This window comes from Gymnogyps californianus, chromosome 8 (genome assembly GCF_018139145.2).
Source record: "Gymnogyps californianus isolate 813 chromosome 8, ASM1813914v2, whole genome shotgun sequence".
Lineage (NCBI taxonomy): Eukaryota > Metazoa > Chordata > Aves > Accipitriformes > Cathartidae > Gymnogyps > Gymnogyps californianus.
The window spans coordinates 20,297,589-20,324,370 of record NC_059478.1 but is presented as its reverse complement, the minus strand read 5'-3'; the positions used below and the strand labels follow the sequence as shown (position 1 = coordinate 20,324,370).

The window sequence follows — 26,782 nt, the reverse complement described above, 5'->3', positions numbered from 1 at the left end:
GGGAAGGAACTGGATTCAGTTTCTCATCAACAGATCAGTGGCTCCTATCCAAGACAGCTTAGTTTTCATAATGCTCTTTAGCTGATGTTTTTTTATAATTGGCAGTTGGGATATAATCTATAATGTCTGACAAACTGTGGATTTTGTTCCGTGATCAAAGATTGCATCTGTAGGGTAAAAAACCCAATAATTTGGAAGCATGGCAAATACTTCACTGTGTTTTTACCAGCACTATATTCTGGTCCTGTTTGTTTTAACCCCTTCCCTTGTAAAACTGATGGCACATGATAGAAAAGCCAAACCATTCACTAGTGAGTTGTGTCATGTCTTTGGAGATTTGGTAAATGGTAAATGTAGCTAAAGGATTTGAGTATACAGCTACTGGCAACTGGTAATTGAGGCTCAAAAGCTAATACATTATGGCATAACTATATGCAGCTGCACATGGTTTTTTTTTTTAAAAAAACACCTTGCAGACAGTGAGGACTTGAGGTCAGTGGCAGTGCAAGCAGAAGAGTGCTGCTGTGATGACAGATGAAATGCAACAACGCTTGTATTCAGTGTCTCAAAATTATAGCACTATATTGCTAAAACACCACACTGTAACAGTGACACCATGAACCATAACACTCCTCAAAATAAGGGTCCTCCCTGGGGGCTGTATGGGCTGTGCCCGGCTGCAAGGGCAGGGTCTCCCCAAAACCCCCAGCCCCCCCAGCCTGGGGCTTGCAGAGTCTCGCCCCCACCCCACTCCCTGCTTTGGGCAGCAAACGCTGCATCCCTGGTCACCCCGGCTGTGCTGCTGCTACAGGGCAGGATCATCTATGCTTCTGCTCCAGGTGTAGGCAAAACCTCTTGGTGGGGGCTTCACCTTTGGGGGTTTCTTTATAGAACTGAACCCTCTTATTTTCTATATAATTGCTCCGGTACATCAAGAACGATTTCAACTCCCAGCCTGTCCCTCCATACACTCATAACACTTTCACGCTTCTTATTTCTCCGAAGGATATAACCTGAATTAAAAAGAGAAGGGAAAAAAAAAATCGTAAGAAAATTGTGAGGGTGACGAACAACTTTGCTGTGCCCAGGACCTGCCCTGGACAGCATTTCCTTCGAGCTGTGCTCAGCTGTCTCTGCAATGGCAGTGGGTGAGAGGGGCAAAGGCTGGCTGAGGCATCCCCACAGCCCTTCGCAAGGTAGACACCCACAGCCCTCATCCCCCCACAGTCTCATGGGTGCTCCGGCTGCCATGGTGGTTGGGTGATGCTCAGCCACAGGTTTCCTGCCAGTGTGTTACTGCTGAGCTCATTGCACCCCTCACATGTGAGCATGGGGGCTGGAAGATGAGAGTCCCCCCAAAACTCTGCTCCAGCCTTGGCAGACTGGGAAGAGAGGAGCCCCATGGGGTGGCCCCACCAGAGTTGGGAGCTCATGCCAGAGCCCCCTGTGGATCCCAGCTCCGGGGGTCATGCAAAGCCCCAGCTTCTGCTGGATTCAGCCTCAGGGGTTACCCGGGAACTCTCTGCTTCCCATCACTGCTCCATGTGACTTCCAGGCAAGCAGCAAACCCACCAGCTCACCACTTTACTGCTGCTGCCGGGTAGTGCACAAACACTGCCTGCTGTCAGCTCCCCATCACTTTGCAGCACAAGGTACCATGACAGCATTTAAACTGTATATAACTGTATATTTATGCCTGTCTTTCAAACATACTCCTTTCAGTACTAAGGACATTACCTTTCCAAACTATAAAACTCACATACAAACAATAAAACTCACATATGTGCATCCATGGAACGTACCAAAGCTGCTGGGGAAAGCAAAACGACACAATTTTTACAGAATGTTCTCAAGTGTTTTCAAAAACTAGCCAGTGATTACCTCTCCACCCAACATAGTCATAGGTAAGTGCCATTTTTCTTCATTGGTTTCTACTGATTTTAAGAACCAAATAACTTGCTTCTCTTTTAATTAATTTACTGAAGATCTAGATTTTTAACAATTCAGTAGGATCACATTCTGCTTTGCATTAACAAACGTCAATATAAAAAATGAATGTGTGTTCAGTCAGTAATAAAAATGGCTGGATGTGTGTGTATTAATTGGGAGAACGCTGATGAATAAAGGCAGATAAACTTAAGAAAGTACAATACCATTTCTATTGAAATTTGTGGAAAACTCCTGATGACTTAAGCTGCCAACAATCTCATTGACATCAATGGATATGTCTACACCATCTCCTAAGGCAATTCTCTGAAGAACAAATTCACCCAGCGTGCATACTTGGCCTGCAAGCACAGCCTTAGGGGCAAGCAGAAAATATGTTCCAGATCTGCTGGAATGCTTTGGGCTGCAGCGCTCACGGCCCACGCAGACCTGCAGCGGTTGGGCAGGAGGCAGAGCCCACCTGCTGATGGTGGCCACAGCTAGGGCTCATGCTGGGCATGGAGGCTGGGACATCTCACCCAAAGTGCAAAGGCCTGGCTCTGCTTCGGACCCTTTGGCAGGTGGTATACTTGGGTAACGCCACCGTGTCCTGTTCGAAGACCCCTGATTCGCACTAGCTTCTGCATGTGGTGCATCAGGAACGTAATGTGTTCTTGACTCCCTCAGAGCAGCCTTGTCCAGTGGCATGAGATGCAGGCTTATTCCCTGATCTTGCTGTTCCCTACAGCAGCACTGGCACATCACGTAGTTATTGCAGAGCACCACGGCTGCGTTGCTGCTGCAGAGGGTGCTGCATCACACAGAGGTGGTCAGTTCCTGCTCCGGGTGCAGAGGATCCCAGCACCAGGAAGAAAGCACGAGAGGAAACAAGCAGGAGCCTGGTACCACAGCTACCCAACCCATATCCCTGATGGGGCCTGGCACAGACACATGCCTGGTGCACAGATGATGATCACAGACTCAAGAAGTCTACAAAATGGGGGGTGAGGAGAAGCAACACAGACCTCCTCTTTCCATAACCAGTGAAATAAGGATGCCTTCATAATCTTTTCCATGCGTGGATTTATTACGAAATCAGATATTTATGGGCAATCGTAACAGTTTCTACAATAATAAAGTTTAATACTTTAAATTACTTGGGAAGATTCCACACGTCCTCAAACACTTAATTTAGTATCTCTATTGTTCCTTGAGTTTTCTTACACCACAAAATAAAAACATTAAAGTGTTTCTGGTTTTTTCTGTGCTGCAATGTACAGCTTCATACACTGCAGTCTTCGTTCTCACAAGAACATGCTATGTGTGCATCAACAGTGTCCTGCATATCCTCTGACTTCTGGTCGAACTTTGTCTGTTTGTCCGTCAGGCTGGTAGCCGAATCTGATGGGGAACAAGAAATGAAAAGTAAACAGTATACTTTAGAAGCAGTTTTGCAAGGTACAGCATTTACCATGCACTAGTCATTAATTACAGCAGGCTTGGCTTCTCCTCACTGGCTTACATATTTATATTTGTCTAAGTCACACAGAGATGTTCCAGGAAACCCACTTAATTACCAGTTCTACCTTGAAAACTACTACTTCCATGTAGAATTTTATTAATAATACATTGAGGAAAGGATATTATGGTCATAAAGGAAAAACAAACTTGGAAAACAGACGTGAACCTATCATCTATATAATCTATATCTACCTTATCTCATCTCTTATAATCTACAATATACCTATAAAAAAGACATCCTCCTATATCACTGCACCTGTGTGCAGGAATCCCGTCCACACCTGCCCTTCTATTGCCTAAATCAGCTCAGTGAGATAGGATCACGCCCAAAGGCAGCGATATATAAAAATATACAAGGTGAGGATCCCCGTTTCAGGGTGCTGCACATGATCAGATGTGACTGAATCCTCACAGGCTGCAATACACAGTTTTTCAGCTGAATCACAATGTTGACTGTGCTGTTACCCTGCCCTTACCTTGTTAGCTCAAAGCACCATGAAGGGGAGTTCAGTTTAGATTCCGGTATAACGAAAAACATAGTAAAATTACAACAGAAAATCATCTCTCTCGCTAAAGGAAGTTTTATGTATTAATGAAGACAGGGACAGGTCTTCAGTCAATACCACAGTAAGCCCATCCCAGACTGTGGATATGTTAGATTATTCATACATTTCAAGTGGAATAACTGAGTCAAGGCGCAATCTACTTAGACTTTTGTGCAGCTCCTATTCAGTAGGATTTCTGTTGACTTACCAGCTGGGAGACAGTGGAAACCAACAGTGACTGGAGTAGTCTTGGTGGCAGAGCACCCTTTCATACAGCGCAGCACAGGCTCTGTAGAATAGCACTTGGACTCTACACCCGCAAGCTGAACTGTCTTCTCAAGCTTCAGAAATGAGCGTCGCAGTTTGCAGGCTGTAACACAATCATTGGTGATAGTTTACGTGCTTACGTTCAAAATCTTCAGATCTCCCCAGAAGGACCCATCTGTCAACACTGCCAATTTGCAAACAACTTTCCTCTATGAAAACTGTATTTTGATCATAAGTGAAGCAGCATCACTGACTGATAAGCTTTTCAAATCAGCTAATCAGATATGGAGCTACGGAAAGTTAATTTCAAATACAACTGGTTTATTTCTAGATTAGCATGTAGAAACATAGTCTGATGTACTTTCTAATAAACATTTTTCAAAGTAAACTGGCTTATTGAATAGGTGCAAAACCACATTTGAAAGTGTTGAATACTCAGCAGTGGAAATAAAGGGGGGATTTCTGACCAAATAAAAATAATCACTAAAGAATTACACTATTGCCACTGTCATTCAGACACAGAATTGCTGCAGAGAGAGACCAGAAGTCATTGCTGCCAGCCAGTAATATTGATCTCATTTTGGATTCCCAGGACAAGCAGTTACAAGTGTGTGAGAAGCTAAATGGACCACAATTTACTCCTGACTATAAGCATTATTCTCTAAAATTCCAGCCATTTCCACCATATGTTAAATAGAAACACAATATGTGGTCACTACCAACCATGGGAATACCATGGTGTACATGCATGTGGACTCCGTATCCATCTAAAGCAAGTTTGATGCCCAGTATTCTTGACAAAGACATAGAAGAATAACAGATAATGCACAGCTAAGCATGTAGAAGCCATCTCCAGGGACCGAGGAAGTCCTTCCCACCAGGACAAGTCTTCTTTACAAAGGCAACGTGCCTGTTCTCCTCACAGCACTATGGTAGGCTGTTGCATCATAACCTCAGCTGAGAGCATCAGCACACCATAAGATCCTAATCTACTGAAACATTTAAAATACAGCTTTTTTATTTCAACCATGTAATTAAGTCCTTGGAACTGCTCATGCACTTGAATGCTTTGCTTGACAGGTTGCACTGGTTCAAAAATCAGGTGGTCAGCCATGGTAATAACTACTAATCCCCATCTGATTTTTTGATGAGTCAAATGCTGGAAATTGATGTCTGGAAAATGCTGTTGTGCTTAAATCAAAGCATTCCGTGTGAATTTATCCTCTTACATTTTTTTCTGATCTTGTTCTAAAACACTTCAAAACTGAAACAAAGATTTTGTTTCAACTTGGTTATTTAATTTCAACTGACGTGTATTTTGGCTTGTCTGTTTAACTTGTAATTTCTTATTTCTTTCTAAAGTGGCAAATAATTTTAATACTTAATATATAACTTAATAATGAATCCTTTTAAAATGCTTTTTATTTCCAAAATGTTTACAGATTTTAAATTTTCTAAACAGATTCTACATTTTCTAAACAACTGCAGCAATATTATATTAAATTTATTAGAGCTTGCATACCTCCTGTACAAGGCTTTTCTTCCAAAATCCAAGAATGCCCAAAGCTCACTGCATCTTTAGCTAGATATCCGTTGGGCATCCGATATTCCTGTTCACATTCTGCATCATATTTTCCACATATTCCACACATTTTCCCTGCCATCCATAAAGCAATTTGAATCTTTGAGAAAAAAAGTCAAAACCATTTCAAGTTAAAAAAAGTAATACCTATGGAGCAGATTTTTGCTGTGCAGGTCCCTTCCAGTGTAAGTTAATGCACAAGCATTTAAAATCTCTGGTAAGAATTCAAAAGGGTCTGACAGTCAGATGCCAAACTCCTGTGGTGCTGCAGCGTCTTTACCGGTTTCAGCCTTTAAAACCTACTGTGCCAGTCTAGTATGTTAAGTTATTAATAGTCTAGACTATTAATATGCTGAAGCTTTTGTCTGATGGATGTTTTCATAGTATAGGTGATAGATACAGTACGGTTTACCGATTTCTTACATTCCCTTTTCATATTATTTTTAGTGCAGCCTTTAAAGCATTCATTCATCTTAAAAGAATGGCTGCATTTTTGCTGATGTGAAGAATTATACAGCTGTAAGAACAGTGGACAGGAGCTGAAAACTCATTTTTCTTGCAAATGCACTGCTGGCTCAGTGTGTGTACGCTCACAGGCCCATTTCCCAACACACACCTGCACTGCAAGAGTAAGGTATTTTTGTCGGTGAAAGATTCTCACTTCTCCCCCTCAGAAATAAAGAGCGGGACTGTGCAATCCTGTAGTGTCATCTTCCCTTTTGGGTTTTTTGGGCCCTGCACGCATTTGGCTTTGCCACTGTATACTCTTGCACTCATACATACAGATTTAAGGGAATCCTATGGAAATTTCTCAACACCCAAGCTTATGAAGAGGAAGAACGATACCCTGAATGTGTATCCATCAAAGTACAATTTATCAATGCCGTAGGCTGGGGCAACAAGTACAAGCCCTTGCTTTTCACTGTGGATCCACAGAGAAGCACCTAGAAGAAAACAAAATAAAACATCTTCTTTAAGAAAGAAAAAAGCAACTGTCATGTTTCTAAAATGTTCTTTTCCTTGAAATTCCTCAATTGTTCTATTCAAGAAACAAAAGATAGAGCAAAACAATGTAGAAATGTGTATATATAGAAAGTAGGTGTTTGTAAAAATTTGGAAAACAATTTTAATGATCACAGATTTATTAATTTTTCTTTGGGTTATTAACATATTCATATTTATTTCTATAAATGATTACAGAGTTGTCTATAATATCTGTATAGGCCCTGAGTACACTATATTGCAGTAAGGAAATACAAAGAACACCGTGACTGTCACTGGAGCCATTTCTAGCACAATTATCACTTCCCAAGTATGTAACAAATAGGACAGAGCTCAGCACTGGCAGATGCTAATCCAGTTTCAGCAAGATTTAGCCTGATTCATATACTACAGCTCTACAGTCAGGAAATAATTGCATTGTATATATCTCCTGACTGCATAGCACAGAATGAAACAAGGTCCTCCTGTACCTTTCACAGAAGAAAACTTCCTGCTTTGAGAGAAGCAAGCAGGCTATTTTACCAGTTCTCCGTATTTGTTCCTAGCAGATTTCAGAACGCTAGCCAAATTTATACCTAAAAAATCAAATTAGGAAAAACATTGATATAAAATTGTGGTGAATTTTAGAAAAGCTCTATTTCAAAAAGCTTTAGTCAAGCAAGATTTTGTAGTGTAACTGAAACACTTCTCAAATTTGGAACTCCAGTGGGAGTTGCAGTAAAGTATGAAAAGGAGGGATCTTCATGTTAGTTATATCTTGCTTAGTATGGCCACTTCAAGAGTTTCACACTCTAATCAGTCTTTCTAAATGTTCCTATGCAAGTGAGTAAAATACATGTTCTTAAATATTAACCTTACAACCAAAGGTAGAAATACTTATTGAATACAAACTGATGGCATCTCTTTGATTTTTTTTTTTGTCTGTCTTTCTTTATTTCTCCTAAAACATACGTGAAAATGAAACAACTGATGCTGCATCACTTACCAGCAGATATGTATGAAACATTCGTTGTGGGGCTTTCAACCCCATCTACCAGCATTTTCACCTGTCCGTTCACAGGATGCATATCAATTTCACTGTTAAGGAGAAGAGCGTTCATACCCTGTTTGTATCACATTCACACGCATACAGTGACAAAGGCATTTTCCTGCTCACTGAATATCACATAAGCTCATTTTAACTACTTAAATTACGTCAAGGGTGGTGGTGTCACCTAAGATGCAGGATAACGTTATCAGCATCCCATTCAATATGCATGGAAAGTAAAAAAGGGAAATGCTGAAATCCCATGGGCTGCTAACCTTTGCAGTAAAGCTCAGATCTAAGCTCCTCTCATGTTAAATGTGGACAATGTAGTCCCTCATGCTCCCAGCATCTGGCAGGAGTTACTTACTGACTGCCAAGCTTGATGTTGATTGCTTTCAGGTTCATAGCTTCTTCAGCATTCCTCATCATCACCAGGAACTTAAGGTCAGAGCTGCAATCCTGAGCCAAGATGTGGTAGCAGTTTGCCGGCATTGTGTAGTTAAACTGAACTTCGTTAAAGGTTGTGATCTTGTTGTGGGAAACTGAGCAGCGAGCTGGTTAAATAAAATGCCAGTGAGTATTTGCTTTTCCATAAAAGAAAGTCATTAAATGGCATATATTATTTTTAGTGCTATATTATTTTAGCTTTATATTTTTTTCCACTACGTGATATTTTTGTATGGATTACAGGGGCTTTTGGCTATTAAGCACCCATAAATTCTAAAAAAGGCATGGAAAATATACTTCTCTATTTAACAAAAAATAATTGCCAGAAAGTTTAAGTGTTATCAATTCAGTTAATTAGTATCTTGATCCCTGAAATGCTGACAAGTTCTGTACTATATGCACAATATCCTCTCCTAGTTGAACCATCCTCGCATTATTACAGCACATTTCCTAATTAGCTGGAGACAAATAATGCCAGAAAAATTCAGAAGGTGCTCAAGTAATTTGGGAGACTGAGGATGTCATGCTTCTGAACCCGATTAGACCCTGACCTTTCAAATTCTCAAGCACTGCAGTGGGGGCTTCAGCAAAGACATTCCAGATGGGAGGCTGTAGCTCTGAAGCTGATATCCTCGGACCTACAGGGAGTGACAGGGGAAGCCTCATGGCTTTTTCATAGAGAATCATCTGAAAAGAAATTCAAAAGCACATTCAAAATACACTTGTGCCAGGTATTCACAGCGACCAGCTGAGATCAGCTTTTTCTCCTATTTGGAATTTGATTTCAATTTCTTCTGCTTGGGTTGACAAAGACTTTATGTGAACACAACTCATCTGACTCACTGTCCATGAGCTTTTTGCTTTTGCTTCCAGTTTTCTCTCATGGTGTGGGTCATCATTCAGATATTATTTGGAGGAGAATGAATTACTGCCCTTCAACGGCAGTTAGGCGAACACTTACGGAGCTACTACAGATGGAAACGCATGTCATTATGAGTACCCACGGCACTTGCTTTTTCCATGAACAAAAATCACTCTATGAATATTCTTGGATGTAATATAAAAAGGTTGAAAATAAACAAAAGTTGGTTTCATCATTTGCACCCAAAGTGATGCTTACTTAATTTTTCTTTCTCACAATTGACCCACTGTAATTAAAATGCAACAGTCTCACTTTTCTACTAGGAAAAAATAGGAGAGTGATAATAATATTTCATAATTACATCAGGAAGCTTGATAACAACATCACATGTCCTTGGAGAAGTTAGAGCCACGATCATCCTGGCTTGTCGAGAAGGATTCTTGTCCGTTTTTTCAGAGAACCCCAGCATAAACGCAGCCCCAGGGACAAACTTGTAAAACCTTCAAAAATTCAAATCAGAAAGATCTGGTGAAATAGAGAGGCAAAAAGCAGCACACATGCCAACCAGGTTGTCTCACATCTGTGTGTAAGTAGCATACAGAGTCTTCAGAATCATTGGTTAGGTCCCCATGACCAGTCTCTGCTTTACTGATCAAGTGTTCAGTGAAAGGAAGGATCTATTCCTCAGTTTTCAGTAATTATGTCCACTATAATTACTGTACAGTACAATAGGATGGCTATGATCTCCCACTCAGCTTTTATGTCCAGAGGCAGTACTCGGACAGATCAGAGAATAATAGCTGGTACTTTAACCACTAGAACCTCATGGGTGGATGCTGATTTTTCCCAGTTGACCAATATTATGAACGAGTGTCACTAAACCTCACCATTCTGCTATGGATCTGACACTTGAAGGAACTTTAGGCCACTCCAGTTTCACTTGTACAGCAGGGTGGGCAGCAAACCGCCCAGTTACCAGCTCAGTTGAAATCTTGTAGTCCTGGCAATTCCGGCCCCATTTCAGGTAAGCCTGTAATGGAGAGAGAAATGGTCCATTTTTAAATGCACGGAGCATGGTTCTCCTGTGATGCATACAGCTGTATATAACTACTTTTGAGCCTTACCGCTGCCTTGTGAGCATTGAGGACTGAAGCATCAGCACAGAGTTTCCACTTGCTTGAATCTGTAAGGTTTGACACAAATACCTGCATCCGGGGCCTGATGGAGTCAATATCAGCATATACCACAAGCTGGAGGCCTCCTGTCTTCTTATCGTTACGAATGCCACGAAGAAAAACAGCTAATACCGGTGTTTTAACATCTCCCAAAAACTTAGGCTAAGAAGAAGGGGGAGAAAGTATGCAAAGAATATAATTATAAAAGAGTTACCATGGAACATTTTAGATGCAAGATCTAGATGAATAAATGAAAAACAAGCAACTGAACTGCAAATATATACCAGCATATGTACCACACATATATACACGCCTATAAACTCTCATGCATATGTCTTTAATGTGCATGTGCCTCTGAATGCACAGATGGATTTTATCACTATATTTTACATGAGCCAAAATTTGTGCCATTTCCTGAGCTACAGCTGATACCGTGGAAATATTCATATCATTGGGATACAGTAATGACTATATGATTTGAGCTTCATTGTTAATACCCATATATTTGCCTGTGAATGAAAGAAGGTGGTTCAGTTTGACTAACAACATCGGCTGTCAGTTGTACTCATCATTCATTCTCACAACAATAACATCCTCCAGCTAGCGTCCTCCTGTTTACCTGTCTGGTTGGTCTGTTGGCTTTCACCTCACACTTCAGCTATGAGTTCTGTGGGGCAGGCAGGTTTTGTGTTTGCACAGCACCCTAGCACAAAATGTAATCCAGGATGTTATCTTCAACATCAAGAACCTCCCCCGTTGACAGCAGGGCCTTAAGCGCACTATGACCTGCAATTTCTTCTCTCCATCATTAGACTTCACTTCATCACTTGCCCCAGAGAGCAGGCCTGCACGCATCAGACTGGGTGGTGGTGAGGAGCCAAGGCGCTACCTGTCACCTCTGGAGCATGCCTTCTGCTGAGGCTCCTCTTAGCCTTGGCCTCCACCACCAACATCCTTGCACTGGCACTGCAGCACCTCAACTTCCCTCCTGGTTGCAGAGGTCACAAGATCAGTCTCTGCAGGCATCTGTTGGGTGGGATTCCCATGAGGGAAGGGTCGTGGTACAAGTAAGAAGGATCCTCACCTCACTGCAGAGGAAAGTGTGTGTGTGAACTATGGTGTGTGTCTCACTCTTGATTGATACCTGAGACTTGAGAGGTTGATATTTCTCTCTTCCCATTGTCCTAGCTGTCCAATTACTGCAAGTGCATGGCCACCCTGCCATTCTTCCAAGCTGTCAAAAATGCCCCCAAATTATGCAACTAACCCAGGAAGCAGCTCGAGATGAGGCGTGACTGGATCTGGTAGAGGAGTACGTGCTGCTAAGTCGGTCAGCTGGGAATTTCCTTTTTGGGAACTGCAAGAAGAAAACACATCATGCTCAAGAGGGTAACTTAAAAGCATGCTTGAAGAAATTGTACTAGGCAGTGCTGCAGAATACTCTCTGTCATGACACTTGGTATTGGTAAACTTGTGTTCCAACCCTGAGCAGCTCAATGACTTGCAGTATGCTTTGTCCTGCTTAATACGTGTGATCTAGCTCTGAAAAATCTTGTTTACCCAAATATATCTGACCCCTCAGAAGAGACAAATAAGGAACATGTCTAGATGAGAATTCCCTGTGTGAAAAAACAATGGATGAGAGCAAGTCAAATTGAACCAGCCTCTCAATGCAATCTGAAAGACCAGAACTGATTCATTTTACTTCTGGAAGGGCCTGATCAACTGGAGGACACACTGAATGGACCAACTGAATGGAAAGGATCAACTGAATGGACACACACAGCTGAACTTTCTACTGTTTGAGGAACACTAATATCAAGTACACTGCTCCTGGCTGGCTCACGCCCTAGTAAGAATCTTCTGTTGAACTAAATTACCATAAAATAAAGTATCCTCCCACGTTTGTCAGCATCACTATCCCGGTGTGTATCAACAGTGATTCCAACCCAAGAAACCAAGTGATCAAAGCCAGTCAAATGACCCAAGCTCTTGATGGTAGGATCTTTTTTCCTCCAAAGTGTGCATCCTCAGTCCCTTGTACTGCTTTGGTAGAGCTTTGCATCTACTTTGCAGAGCCACAAATGGCATCATGTGCACAACACAAAGGAGAACATAGCTCTCTGTCTTTACGCATCTCAGAAGAACCACCACAGTTGATTTGGTGTTCTAAATGTTATCAGTACTGTAATTTTCCTCAACAAAGACAACAAGTTGCCTTTAAGGTTTTCATTTGACTCATGACAGATTCTATACTTAATTTACTGAGGAAAGAAAAACTCACCTCTTGTCTATGCGCTGATCTAAAGCGATACTGATAAATCTCATGATCCTCCTTTGATAAAAACAAGAAGATGAAAAGTCTCAGAAGAAATGAAATGCTGCAATTACATTGAAAGCTGAGCACTGGGAATTAAGTAATGATTTTACTAATTATCATTCATACATAGTTCTCTATGCTTAGTCACAAGCAGATAATGCAAGACTTGAAGTAGGTTATATAAAGCATTAATGTTCCTACTGCAAAATTAAGACAGAAACATGCAACGTATATTGACAGAAAGTAGTGAATTGGCAAAAAATGGTTCCCTGCCTATAACAAAAGTTTCAACAAACTTGTGGAAACTTTTGAGACGCTTTGAAGTACACATCTGAGCCAATGATTGCAGGTGTGTTTGCAGAACAAATTTTGCAATTTTATGTTGCTAAAATTTACTGTGTCAACTCATAATTTCCCGACTTATGATGCAAAGCCAGCTGCGATCAGGAATGGGATTCACAAACATTACCAGCATCAGTCAATTTACTGACAAAGTTACCCATATTTTGGAATATCTGCTGCTGCTGCTGCTGCTGCTGCTGCTGCTACCTTCCAGATGTCCTGAATGATGACCATGGTTACGGTGACTCAATGACTTGCTGCTGCTGCTACTGCTGCTGCTACTGCTGCCATTCAGATGCCTTGAGTGATGTCCACGGCTGTGGTGACTCAATGACTTCCTGCTGCTACTGCTCCTCCTCCTGCTACTACTGCTACCTTTGCTACTGCTGCTGCTGCTACTCTTGCTGCTGCTACTCTTGCTGCTGCTGCTACTGCTGCTCTTGCTGCTACTGCTACTGCTGCTCTTGCTGCTACTGCTACTGCTCCTGCTGCTACTGCTCTTACTACTTCTGCCACTACTGCTACTGCTGCTGCTCTTGCTGCTTGCATCTTTGTTTCTTGCTTGCTTTACTTGATCATTCTTATCTTCATCCATGGCCTTTTTATGATCAGGAGAAGCAGCAGATGATGAGGAAGAAGAGGAGATAGTTGAGGAGGCAGAAGATGAGCTGGAGGGATTTTTTGCATTGGGGTCGGTCCCAAGCTCTGTTAGCATAGTGTTTCCTTTCTCAGAAGGTTGCTTCTTGTGGTGTCGGGTTTTATTTGCAACCTGCAAAAACAGTTCAAAGAGAAGTGCAAGAGAGGGGATACATCTGGTTCTGTATTTACAAAGTAAAGCTTCTCTGGGTGTCAGACAAGCTGCTCACACCAGCCTTTCAAGGAACAACTTCCCTGCCTCACTACTGCAGAAGCTGCAGAACTCCCTTAGATCCACTCCACCCAGCTGAAATCTAGCCCAGCATGGAGGACCAGCCCCAGCGGGATGTGCCCCTTAGGATCAATCCCTCCAGATGTGGCACCGGCTGACAGGCCTGGCACTGGCACCTTTCAAACTAGCCCCATCTTTGCTTTCCCATGCCAGCTTTCCACAACGAACTTCAAATTCTTGGCTTAATTTATGGGAAAATATTCCTCCCTCCCATGCTCATGTTCTCTTACCTTGAACACATTTTCAATGCCTAGAATCTTCTTCAGTTTAGCTTGAATGTCCTCATACGGAGATGACTCATCCTCTTCCTCAGACTCTGAGTTTACCACATGAATTATTTTGGAAGCTGCTCTGGATCCTGCCTGAATCTCCAGCTGAATTTTGTCAATATCAGCATCTGTTTGAACTACACACCAATTGCACACATTAGAAGTTATACTGCTTCAAATAGCACCGACAAACCTCAGATGACAAGGCTTATGCTCAATATTGTACCTGGCATCAAGACTATTTTAGCTTCATGTTCTCCAATTAATCGGTGCAAATAGGTATTTTTTAGGAAACTGGCATCTCGTGACCTTCTGGAAAAGCAGAGCTGACAACCAAGACGATGCAGTTTGATGCAAATGTCTCGTTTATGAGTTTTTCTTCCTGTGCCATGGTGAAGATCCTCTTGAGAGCTATAGGCATGTTTCCTTGGCATGCTGTCAGCTCCTTGCTGCATTGGAGATGAGTATGTGAATACCACTGGGAGCATATCATAGGCAAGAGTAAAACTGCAGACATGTGCGTCACAGAGAGGGTAAATATTACTATATTAGCAAAAAGGAATAAGTTACCATTGTGAAAGCTTCACTGGAAGCTCTCTCTGATGGTTTGAAAGGTTCTTCCACAATATTTGATGAAGCATCTCCTGGGAGAATTGAGGTCCTCTTTTCAACACCTAGTTCTCCTATATTTCTTGATACAGCAAAAGCCTTATGTCTGTTGAGATATGCGCAAAAAATGGTGAATTATTCCGACCCCTTGTCTTTGGATTAAATGAAATACATCCCTGTCAGTATCATGTGACAGCACAGAGATATGTTGTTTGAATATAGGGATTGTATATCCAACTCTAAGTATAAATATTATTAAAGACAAATAAGAGCTCATTGACAAACATCAGTTCCTTATATCACAGGAAGTTTTCAAAATCTGGATAAATTTAAACAAATTTCCAAAACATGAAAGGCATTAATTTAAAAATAAAAATTAAAACCCCTAAAAGACAATAAAATAATAAACAAATAAAAATTAAAACACAAAATAATAAACAAAATAAAAATTAAACTTCTAAATAATTTAGGTATCTTTTGACTTTTAACTCTCCTACTTCTCTTCCTTGATCTTTACCCCAAAGGTTCTGCTACACACTGAAAAGTCACTCTGCCTGTCTAGAAACCTCTGTAGGAGGTCAGTGAATAATGAATGAACTTCGTAAGGTTTCAGCAACAGGAAGTATTCTGAAGTAATGCTACCGTACCTTCCGACCACTATCTCAGTTTCCTCATGGCATGGATTTGTTTCAATCTTAATATTTTTCAGTTTCATGTCTATCTTGGCGTCAAACTTCATTGGCACTCTTGTCAGGACCTTGCCTTGAATTTCAACAGCATGTTGAAAGTATTCTGTGTTGACACCCATTGTTGCGACTGTATGTACGTATAAGCTGAAACAGAGCGAAGCGGTCAGTAAGAAAGGTGTTCTTTTTTAACATGTGGTTCTGCCTTTTCATAAAAAACCTCCATCATCTGTAAAGCCTTAGAAACCTGCCATACCTTGGGTTTATGTCAGACCGAATCTGCATGGTGGATTCAAGCAACTGGGAAGGTCTAAAATCTCCAGTTAAAGGGGGGGTCATCTTTCCATCAACTGCAAACAACAGAACAACATTTCAACATGGTAAAAGTGAAAGAAATGATTTGAATTCAAGCAAGACACAGTTTTCAGGAAGAGGTAATATTTTTGTTAATACAACAAATATGGCTGAAAAACAAGACAGACGTTGGGGTACGTGAGATCTTTTATGAGTCTGAAAAATACTGAAAATATACAGAAAGCTTGTTCTGTAGGCAAAGGTTCTGATGCAACATATTGAAAATGGAAATAAAAATATAGTAAGAAAATAAAGAGCTGACCCAAATTGAAAGTTTCTTAATTAGTATAACATTAAAATTTCAGAAACACGAGGAGCCAGAAGACAGAGTGAATGGCGGGCAACCAGGCTAAACAAACCCTGCTCTCCAATCTTTCCTCATATCAAGTGTGAACATCTTTCTTGTACTGCAGACCCAAAAGTGGACATTGTACTCCAGATGCAGCCTCAGATGTGCTAAATAGAGGGGGAAAATCATTTTCATGCTAGCTCTGCTCTTGCCTTTGCAGCCAATGATGCAGTTGGCCTTCATCACCACAAGAGCACACTGCTGATTCACTATACCAGCTTGTCCTCCAGGCCTCCCTGGCCCTTTTCTGCAAAGCTGCTTTCTCTCTGGGTGATGCCCAGCCTATACGCTTGCATGGGTTACTCCATCCCAGGTGAAGGACTTTGCATTGCCTTCGTCAAATTTCATCACACTTCTGTCAGGCCATCCCCCCCAGCCTGTCAGGTTCCCCTGGGGTGGCAACCTGACCCCCCAGTGCAGTGACTGCTCCCACCAATTCAATGTCATCATTGACACAGATTTGCTGAGGGTGCTGCCTTTTCCAAAGTTCAGGTATTGTTAAAACAGACAACGAACAAGTACTAACAATGGAGGAACATTGCCCATAACAAGCCACCAATTAGACTTTCATCTGTTGACTACTCTTGGAGATCAGCAGTCCAGACAGCCTTCACTCACTTTATAGTCCATTCATCCAATCCATACCTCCCCAACTTGACCACAAGGATGTTATTTAAAATAAATTAAAAAAAAAAATTAAAAACACCCACAAAACAATGGGCAGGGGTTCAAAGCTGTTATTAAATCAAACTAACAAATCAAAAACCAAGAGCAGTGAAGAGTGGGCACATGTGAGACTTCTATAAAGAGCACAAGTACATGTACTTCACCCTTCATTCCTTATGTGGTGTCAGCAAAAGAAAGGGTCAGTTTTGCCTAAATTAAAAGTCTGCTGCACAACAAACAGTATGATCACTGAATTAACTTCTTGATAAGTATTCGTACTTGCATATTTATTCTTTTAAAACAGAGCTCTCTGTCTCTTCTCACAAGCCCTCTTCTCTTCCTGCCTTCTCTAATGTTATTGGTAGTTCTCTTTTGATTGTCTTCCATTTTCTTCTCTGTTTAAATCACCATTGAATCCTGCTTAGCTTGTGTATGCATCTCTCAGGAGCCACCCCCTTCTGCCCATGTCTGCGTCAGCTCCCCAAGCAGCTCTTGTTTTTTCTGGCCTTGAATGCTGTGACCTTTCTCTCTCTGGTTTCCCAGATCCTCACCTCACCTTCTCCATCTTCAATCCATTCAAAGATGAGGCAGAAATCAGCTGTGTCCAGCTTCTCTTCAAACATCTTCACTGCCTCCCCTCCACTACAAAAATTAGTTCTTTTTCTAACTTCCTGTTTTTCCACTTCTTTCTCCAGCTCCTCTTAGCTTGTCGCTCTCATCCCCTGCTCAGAACTCGCACAGTTGATCTCATACTTCCCAACTCACCGTTGACCGCCGCACGTGCCAGAGCAGTTGTGTACAACCCGTACTCCAGCGGCAGACCGGTGCAGGTAGGAACGACGTATCGCAGCTCTCCCAGCCACACTGGCTGTGTCCATTGTCCTGCAATGCCATTGCGGATTTGGCTGGTGATTCTCTTCATCACTGAGTTCCTGTCAGCAGGTTCTAACACAGTCTGCAGTAAAACAGAGATCCAAGAGGTTGGGATATGAAAGTACAATGGTGTCAAACCTTGCAAAGAAAAGTAGGGGTCCCTGGTACCTTCATAGCCTGATGCAGGACTTCCTTATTGATGTTGACATAGGCCAGCTCTTGGCCAAATAGTTTCAAGTAGGCTGATATCAAGGGGGTTTCTGTTGGCAGCTCCTTCCATCCCAGCAACTAGGGAACAGATAAAGAAACAAGCAAAGTTCCGTAATGCAACAGTTTACAAATGGTAGTTCAGCAAGGTGATCAAACCCATCGCTGACCAAGCTGCAATTTTCCATTGCTGCTTGCGTTTCTTTGCTGCTTTGTAAATAGCACAGTGTCACTAAATCAGACTTGCTCCCTGTCATTGAGATGCCGATGAATAGCCTCCTGTCCAGTGGTTTGTATTCCGATGCAATAACATTTACACAGAGGGTCTGGGCCATTAGAACCACTAAACCCAGTTTGAAAGCACAGCAACAAATCACCTTTTCTCTTGAAGACAAAGGTATATTCTTGTAAATTAAGTGAGGTAGATGAAGGGAGGGAGGAGGAAGCCTGCCAGGCATGAGACACACACCATGGTGCAATGCCCATCTCCCCCCTCTCCTCCCGTGCTCCTTCTGCAGCCATACATGAGGTGGGGAGGAGGCAGGGCCAGAGTGAGACTTTGCAGAAGCTATCGCAACGATTGAGGGAGTGATGTCCCCTGCCATCCCACTGCAGATGTCACTTTCACAGAAATACTTGGCCTGACTGCTAGGCGAGTAGTTTACCTTCTGAGACAGGGCTTAGCTAGTACAAGAAGCCTCACTAAATACCCTTTCTTATAACCCACACATTGCATTACTGAAAATACCTACAGCTTTTCCAATCTCCTTTATCTTTTTGTATGTGGGATATTCAGCAAACGGGATATTTCGTTTCATGATGACGTCTGTGAGGCCTTCCACGCGGACACCAACCTACCAAAACAGCATGAAAAGGAGCAGTCTGAAACATACTTACAGAGACGAAACTTTGTGATCAATTTTAATTTTAATTTGCCTTATTATTGATTTAGGTAAATATTTACCTCCACCAAATCAGCCACTGACCCTGCAGAATACGCCATCAGCTTGGAAATTACTGCTGACGGGAACATCGTTCCTGGGCTGTTCATAACAAAGACATCTCCAGCAGCACCAACTTTATAGTTATCTATGGCAGAAGTAAACAAAAGACATCTTTTTTCTAGCTATTCTGCTTATCATTGAAGATCATATTTCTGCAGCTTTTTCCATTGCCAACTCTAAGATATATCATTACATAAATTTTAACTGTTTAGTCCCAAATTAATAAATGGCTACTCGTGCACTTTTAAATATGTGACTGTCACATTTAATTCGATTTCTTATTGAAAGGCAGAATGCCATATGCCTCCAAAGGACTTAATGTCTCTTAAGAATGGATTTCTGAAGTGAAAGTTTCCTGGTCATTGAAATGCTTTTACTCACCAAAGTAACCACCAATATGCATGACCTTGCTATACCGATAGCTCAGCCTGTCCAATTTGGGGGCCAGCAGCTTAAGGGCGATATTGCAAGCTGAAGATCTAAACAAAATGAGAAAGGTAGTAATATCCAGAAATAAGCTGCACCCCATCACAATATAAACTGAATTCAGTTTGTCAGCACATGCAGTGCTCACTAACGAGAAAGTAACAGAACTTACTATTTGCAGAAGATCGCCCACTTCGTTCCTGTCTCTACTTACATGTTGTACATGTACGGCAATCTGCTCTTCGACAAAGCCTTCATGTGGGAATACACGAAACTGGCCACTTGCAAATTGCTCTCTTTCATTGCCACATTAGCTATTGTTGTTATTAAAGGAAGGGCAGGCCTTGTCTCAAAGATGACAGCACAAGCCATCATTCGCACCTCGGGGGGAAGCGACTGATCTGCAAGGATCTGGATGAGATATCCCTGCACCTGCAGAGAGAAAACAGTGTCTGGAATTACCAATAATTGAGACTTTTTTTGCAGATTGGATCCACATGTAACCTGCAAGAAATATGGGAGAGGGGGTCATTGTCCCTGCAGAAAGGTTTCCTGATCTTTTTTACTGCATGGTTCCACATCATTTTATTAAGCCAACTGAAGGGACCATGGAGGAACAGCCGCATGGAGAAGGGCTGGCACTGAATCTGAAATAAATGTCCATGTATCAATGCATTGGGTCAACCCACCACAATCAAAAAGACATCAGCATAGCTTTTTGCATTACTGACGTTCAAAGATCCGTGAATAACTTCAGAAGAAACAACTGCAGATAATAAGACAGATTCATTCTTTGGAGTAACTCCACTGACTCGGTGCGCATGCTTCTCTATTTTAGACCACTTTTAAAAAGGGAGCTTCAGCAGCTCACCAAAGACAGTCTGAGTGGATGCTGTCTCATATAGCTCCTATATCTAAACCATCTGAAAGGCAGGAGTCTTGCCTACACTCACCGCGCCAGCAACCTCAGGGGGAGGTCAGAGGTGACTCATCCAGCCTTAAGGGAAGGGTCTGAAAGAGGCAGAGCAATGTTGACATTTTGCCTAGGAGGTCAATAGAAAGTGTCTGTCTCTCTCCTCCTGACTATCGAGGCAGTTTAAATTATATCTCTGACTTTTAGGTGGCTAAATTTCCACCGTATATAACTAGCACAGGATTTAATTGGTTATGACAGATGACTAAAGAAATACTGCTGATATCCTTCTGGAGGCTTCCTACTGACTAATAATTACTATGGCTTAGCAGAAAACATCAGTTGAAATATAAAACTGTATTGTGGTGGTGTTAAGAATAATCCTTTTTTTTTTTAAATGTGGTGAATCCACACACACAATACCATTAAATTCATTACCCTTACAGTATATATTCTCTAATTCACTAAGTAAAGAAATCCCTGATAGATCCTACTTACTGTTTTGGGGTCCTTCCAAGCTATTTTTCTCAAGGCCATTATGGCATCAATCTGAATGTGGATGGGGATACCGGAAGCACTGGATGAAGATATGGGAAGGAACTTCAGGATGCGCTTGATGCTGGCTGGTTCTCCCATGTTGCCAATGCACTTCAGAGCTAATTTCATTTTGTCTTCACGGCCCCTGCTGATCGCTTCTTCTGCCAGGTCATGGATGGGCTATAGACAAAGCACAGTTCAGTCTTCTCTTCCTAATGTATAGATTGTCCACAGTGTTCCCCTTACCCACTGAAAAGTCTATCATAATAAAGTCACTGGTTTTAATAAAATCACTCAGTGATGGCTTCCCTCAGGATTTTACCTTACGGTGTGAAAACTGTGTTTTCATTGATGAAGCAAATATCTACATTAATAAAATGGTTCATTGCCTTTGTTCTGAAGGAGACCTATGAAATGTGTATTTGTAAGTCCAATTGCCATTTTTATATTGTATCTTAAAAGAATTAAGCTAATGTAATGAACATTACGAAGCTGTTAAGAACAACCTGACAAAAAGCCGCCCACCTGAAGAGCTTCTTTAGGACAAGCTGAGGTCTGAGAACAGTATCTATTGACCACAGAACTGTATCCCAAGCAGGCAGCTTGCTGAAGCATGGGACTTTTCTGGATTCGAGAACTGGTCATTAAATCCTGTGGGGAAAAAAAAGGAAAAAAATATTAATTTGATATTTAATACAGTGCTTCACATAGCTTTCAGAGCAGGAAAATCATGAGAGCTTATCCGAGGGGAGCAATTTCAGAATGATTATTGTTCACATCCAAACAAATTAAATCAGCTTGTAGACATTTTATTTGCAAGCTTCACTCAGGAGCTTAATTCCCCACTAGTTTCAATATATATAAGTTTACATAGCACCATTTTGATTTTCCTCAACTGAGCATAACACTGAAAATACAAAGATTATGGGTAAACATCAAGCTATAAATGGAATATCCTTAGAACAATGTGCAACTCAATTATATTAATGATGCATTCTCACATCATATCCTTTTTTCCTGTTTAAGAAGAATATTGACTAGAGATGGCAAAAATCCTGTTGAGAATAAATGATTCATTATAGTGTCAAAATATTTGACGTTTGCACTAATACTTTCACTTGCAGCACTTTCCAGTTCATAGGAATAGTTTGCAATTAAAAGAGCTATTCAAATGACATAACACACAAATCACCATCTGTTTCAGAAGTAAGAGATTGAAGTGGACAAAGTTTTGTCTGTAGAAGGCACGACATGTGATCCCAGAAAACTAAAATGGGAATTATTCTCAGAAGCTGTTAGGGGAGAAGGGCTTTTATATCCATGTAGCAAAATGAAGACACAGGACTGAACTCTCCTCTCATATATGTAATGCCAAAAGAAATTCATGGTTCAACATTTGCACAAAATTGGTGTACATGAGAGGAGAATCCAGTCTCTAATGTACTTAATAATCAAAGGTTGGCATCAATTATCATTCCTTTTGTTATCACATAGGAAAGATTCACACAGATTTACTCACTGCTGCTATTGGAACAGTGTGTTCATCAGCGTTCATTAAATGAAGAGCAAAAGAAACACTTAGAAGAGTCTGAAGGTAGTTAAGGTCATCATTGCGAATTCTGGTCTTAATGAATTTGAGTGCTTCTGTGGTGCCTGTCGCAGAAACTGCGCTCAGCAGCCATCGTCTGCAAGCACGTTAAAAAAAAATCCTTAATTTTAGCTCTCAATTCTCCAAAAATGGAAAAGTTTCTTATAAGTTGATACAATGACATACCTGTAGCGGGGTTTATCTGAAAATTGTCTCCAGATGGACTCAAGAGTATCAGCGCTTGCTATCCGGCAGAGCTGGATGAGCTCCAGGAATCTATATGGAACATCATCGTGGAAATCTTGTTGGTTATTCAGGACTATGTGTTGCAGTGTTTCTACTATCTGTTAGAAAACACGAGAGAGAGAGGGCATACATAATTAAAGCCTTTGGAAGTTATGATCATTACTCTTTTATTAATTTTTTGATGAGGAAAGCAATTTGAAGACCTAAAAATACTATACCCGCTGCTCGGGGTTTTTCATCTTGATTAGCTGCAGTGGCATCTGTGGCAATACTGATGGGAAGTCGTAACGAAGGCCTCCGCAGCTCTGCATGGAAGTGTCCGGGGCGCTGCCCCGTTCGCTTCCTACTTCAAGCAAAGTGAGTTGTTGTCTGTCAAGAGACAAGTGTCACGGGAGGGATGAATTAGCTCTCTTCCTCCATCTGCCTTGGCTGTTCGTTGGTTCAGTGATACTGTGATGGTATCAGTTTTACTCTTTAATAATTTTTCTTATCATGGTAAGGTCTTACAGTTTGCTAATAGATAAAGCCTTCTAATTGGAACAAAATAGTATTAGAGTTATCTACAATGAAATCGTTGCTGAGGAGGAGCTAAACTGCTGTCTTCTGAAGGAGAGCTACCGACTCAATGTAATCAATGATCTTATTTCTATGTGCACCACCTTCCTCCTGACACTATAAATTAGCTCTTTTTCAGGACAGAGTAGTGAAGTTGCATTCTTATGGTATAAACGAGCAAAAGAGCTTTTCTCCTTTTCTTCCGTGTAATTGTAGTGCCAAGTTCACTAGGGTACAAATACAGAATGGTTCACTGAATTTTTAGGAGTGTGGAAACCCCAAGTATGAGTACTCGCAGCTTTACCCAACTGCTGGAGCTCAATTCTCTTTTCACTTCAATTGGGAGTGCAAGGGACTGCCAGAATCTATAATTATTCTCCCTTTGTAAAGCAAGCCCATGTCCCACTTACCTTGCTTCCATGACGGCAACACCAGTAGGTTCACTGAGTGGTGAGATCTGATACACCTGCTGCGACACCACTTCTGTGATGAGGGTACCGCTGTCCGACTGCTTCAGTTTGTAGGAGAAAGCCGCAGTCCCTTTTATGAGCCTTGCTTTCTGGAGGAGGACAGAGAAACCCAAAGAGTGAATGGGAACAGAATGGCCGTGCTTGTAAAGAGGAAGATCTTTTCACATCTCACGCACCATCATGTCAACAGGACAAGGATAGATGTAAGCCATTCCAACACTCTTCATCACTTTTTCCTGGCAATTATTTTGGTCTACGGTTTTGGTAACAGAGACTCGGCTGTTCTTCTTGTCTTCCTGGATGACATACCTTGTATGGCAAACACCTCCAATTCCAGCCTGTGCACATCAATACAGATAATGAGACTTCCCAATTATATCAGGATTTCACTGCGTGAGAAGAAGTTTCACTGAACAAATATTCTGAAGGAGCAGTATGAGGGTAAGGACCTACTGAACAGTCTTAATTAGGTTTTGAAACTTGTTACCATTACACACAATTAATCCTATTGAACTAAAAAATAGACATGTGAACAGTAGTCAGTCAGGAGATGGAGTTTAAAATGAAAAAGTAAACAATTAATTAATATCAACAATGAACAAATAAAACAGATCAAGTAGCTGTATCAGGGAAGCCATATAACAAATACATTCATAGCTAATAATTCTTTTTTTTTTTTAAAGGACTGTATGTTAAGTCTTAAAGACAGATGTCTTAAAAAGAATCCAGCCCAGATAATTTGTTCAACACATACGCACACATTTTCTTCTATGTGAATGAAAATCGTCTTTTTTTGATGATGAACATTTGAAAGTAGACGCAAATAAACAGAAACTTGAAGGAAGAGCACCTAAAGAGAACACATCCTTTCAGTAAAGTAGTTTTAGAATGGAAAAAACAAACCTCTTGCAATTCATACACATTCTGTGACTTTTTAATGGTTATTTGCATCATGTTCAGTATTCCTCTCACTATGTTAATACATATATTGGGGCAGTCTTCTGGGCCATAAATGTTTCCAATCCGTCCACTATTGTATTCAAACTTGAAGGGCCGGGTAAAACATGAAGAAACTATCTGGGTGATTTTGGAAGATCGAGTAAATGGGTCCCTGGGCCAGATGCCATTGTATTCCTCGAATTGTGGAGAGCGGATCTGGGAGGAAATTAAGAAAAGATACTTATGTGAATAAAATTACTTTGGTACTAAATATGCAAACAGATTAGAAGAAATTAACATAATCACTAGTTATGTACTCTTTCCTTCCAAATGTAGGCTTAGAAATTCATACAGCAGTTTATTCTTTTGTCTCTTGCTTACACTATTGTAAAACCAGTACAAACCCTGTGGGCTCAGCAGTGTTATTTTATCGTACAGAAGCAGTCAATGTATCGCTATTATCTCCCAGGGACATTTTAAACATTTTACTTGCATTAACTCTATAGGGAGAAAGGCTGATTCAAAAAGTAATTAAAAAAATTGAAATAAAATTCTCCCTATTTTTTCAGCCTTAAAATAAATATTCTGCCTTAGGTGAAATTTAGCATTTAAAAAGTTTATATCATTCTAAATGTCAAAAAAATATAGTTTTAGAACGTTTCATTTTAACTCGTCCCCTTCCAAATTTTTTTTTTACTAAACTAGTTGCTGTATTTGATCCATATTTGTGAATTGCTTAAATCAACCCGATTTTTTTTTTTAATAATGAACAATGTATTTCTAAACCTTTTTTTCCCCCCATACTGAGACACAATGTGAATCAGAAGCAATTTCAGTAACTTTGGCAAAGTTACTGCCAGTTTAGGTGCCCACCATCTAAGAGTTTCAGGGTGAAGACTATAGTGCGAAATGCAATCCCTAGCCCATAATTTTGACATCTTGCCCTCATCAATGAAAGAACATCTCAGCTCAACTACAACCAGTGAGAGCTCTGTCACTGAACCCAGTGCCCAAAAAAGCAGCTCTGATTTGTAACTAAATTAAACAGACAAATAAAAGTATTTTTCTGAAACATTTATTTCAGATGGGTCAGGTCCTATCTCTATTGATGGCAGCAGAGGCATGATTTCACATGTACAGAACTTTTACTGCATTATCCAAACACTAAATATTATTACATGCTCCTTTTTGATGCCTTTCACTTTTTAATCTTTCTTTTATCACTTATCACTTTTTATCTTTAGTTTTTATCACTTTTTAAGTCTACGTTTATTAATTGCCTGTATGACAATGATTTTATATACCCAAGTCCTGGCTTCCCACAGAAGTTGGAAATGTATGTTGAGACTAGAATCAAATATTAAACTCAGAGCAGGCTTGAGTGCCTTGAGTTAGAAATAATCATTTTCTAACAGAACCCCTGATTTTGGCACCTCTATTTCCGACACAAAGTCTTGAGGAACACCTGCTACGAACAATTTCCACAACAAATACCGGTAAGTGACTGGATGCCAAATCACTCGTCACTTCCGAAACTTTAGCTCACAGATCATTCTGATGTCTCCAGCACTAAGTCTCCAGCTGTGTTTCCTACAGCTTTCCTAAACCACAGATTAGCCAGATGCAATTACGACTGTGATTTATAGTTCACTGTTGCATGGTACGTTTGGAAGAAGACACAGTACCTTGAGGAGGTAGGTGTTCTCTGAGAGCCCACTGATCTCTAGTTTGCTGCTCAAGCGCACACCAACTTTGGCTAAACTTTTTTCTTGAAGCCCGTTCAACACCCAGCCTTCATAGCTGTACAAGTGGCTCTTTCTGCTACTGAATCCAGGGTCTGTGGGGAATAATAGCCATTTTCACAATACTTGCACGCATGTTCTAATAAATAGAAATCACAACAAAGTCACCGAAAGAAGGTTATAGAAGGAAATTTACTTACCAATGTCAAACTTCTGGCTACCTGCAAAAAGACATGGAAAACCACATGAGTAACATTCAGTCTAGATCCAGTTGTTGCCACTGAACTGAAGGAAGTTTTGGGAAAGAGATATGAAGAAGGTACATGTAGGCTTACCTACAAGGGTGAGCGCTAGTGCAAGTATTATTCCCCTCATAGTGAAGGTGAATGATGCTCTGCTGGACAT

At 40.9% G+C, this 26,782-nt stretch overlaps 1 protein-coding gene across 1 annotated transcript; it reads right to left on the bottom strand.

Annotated features, from left to right (window-relative positions):
- Window positions 1-903: 903 nt before the first annotated feature.
- Window positions 904-26,782, bottom strand: LOC127019104 (vitellogenin-2-like). Its single transcript, XM_050901022.1, has 37 exons — window positions 26,713-26,782; window positions 26,578-26,598; window positions 26,321-26,472; window positions 24,600-24,851; window positions 23,873-24,034; window positions 23,637-23,785; window positions 22,890-23,040; window positions 22,612-22,769; window positions 22,357-22,522; window positions 21,363-21,488; window positions 20,799-21,017; window positions 19,602-19,819; window positions 19,343-19,440; window positions 18,922-19,046; window positions 18,710-18,811; window positions 17,919-18,038; window positions 17,643-17,832; window positions 15,765-15,858; window positions 15,470-15,655; window positions 14,784-14,928; window positions 14,440-14,662; window positions 14,175-14,350; window positions 13,174-13,785; window positions 12,639-12,689; window positions 11,622-11,711; window positions 10,304-10,516; window positions 10,067-10,209; window positions 9,541-9,679; window positions 8,869-9,004; window positions 8,238-8,424; window positions 7,829-7,920; window positions 6,688-6,785; window positions 5,782-5,941; window positions 4,201-4,362; window positions 3,215-3,327; window positions 2,154-2,301; window positions 904-1,013 (listed from the first exon to the last, which is right to left on the bottom strand). Exons 1-37 carry the CDS (start codon window positions 26,780-26,782, stop codon window positions 904-906), a joined length of 5,757 nt encoding a protein of 1,918 aa, XP_050756979.1.

Bases quoted from the DNA above. Each gene is read 5' to 3' on its own strand.
- LOC127019104 (XM_050901022.1), bottom strand. From the start codon at position 26,782: ATGTCCAGCAGAGCATCATTCACCTTCACTATGAGGGGAATAATACTT. The intron at 13,786-14,174 runs GTAAGAGAACAT...CTGTTTTTGCAG, and splicing joins GCATTGAAAATGTGTTCAAG to GTTGCAAATAAAACCCGACA. The intron at 7,921-8,237 runs GTAAGTAACTCC...TCTCCTTAACAG, and splicing joins AACATCAAGCTTGGCAGTCA to TGAAATTGATATGCATCCTG.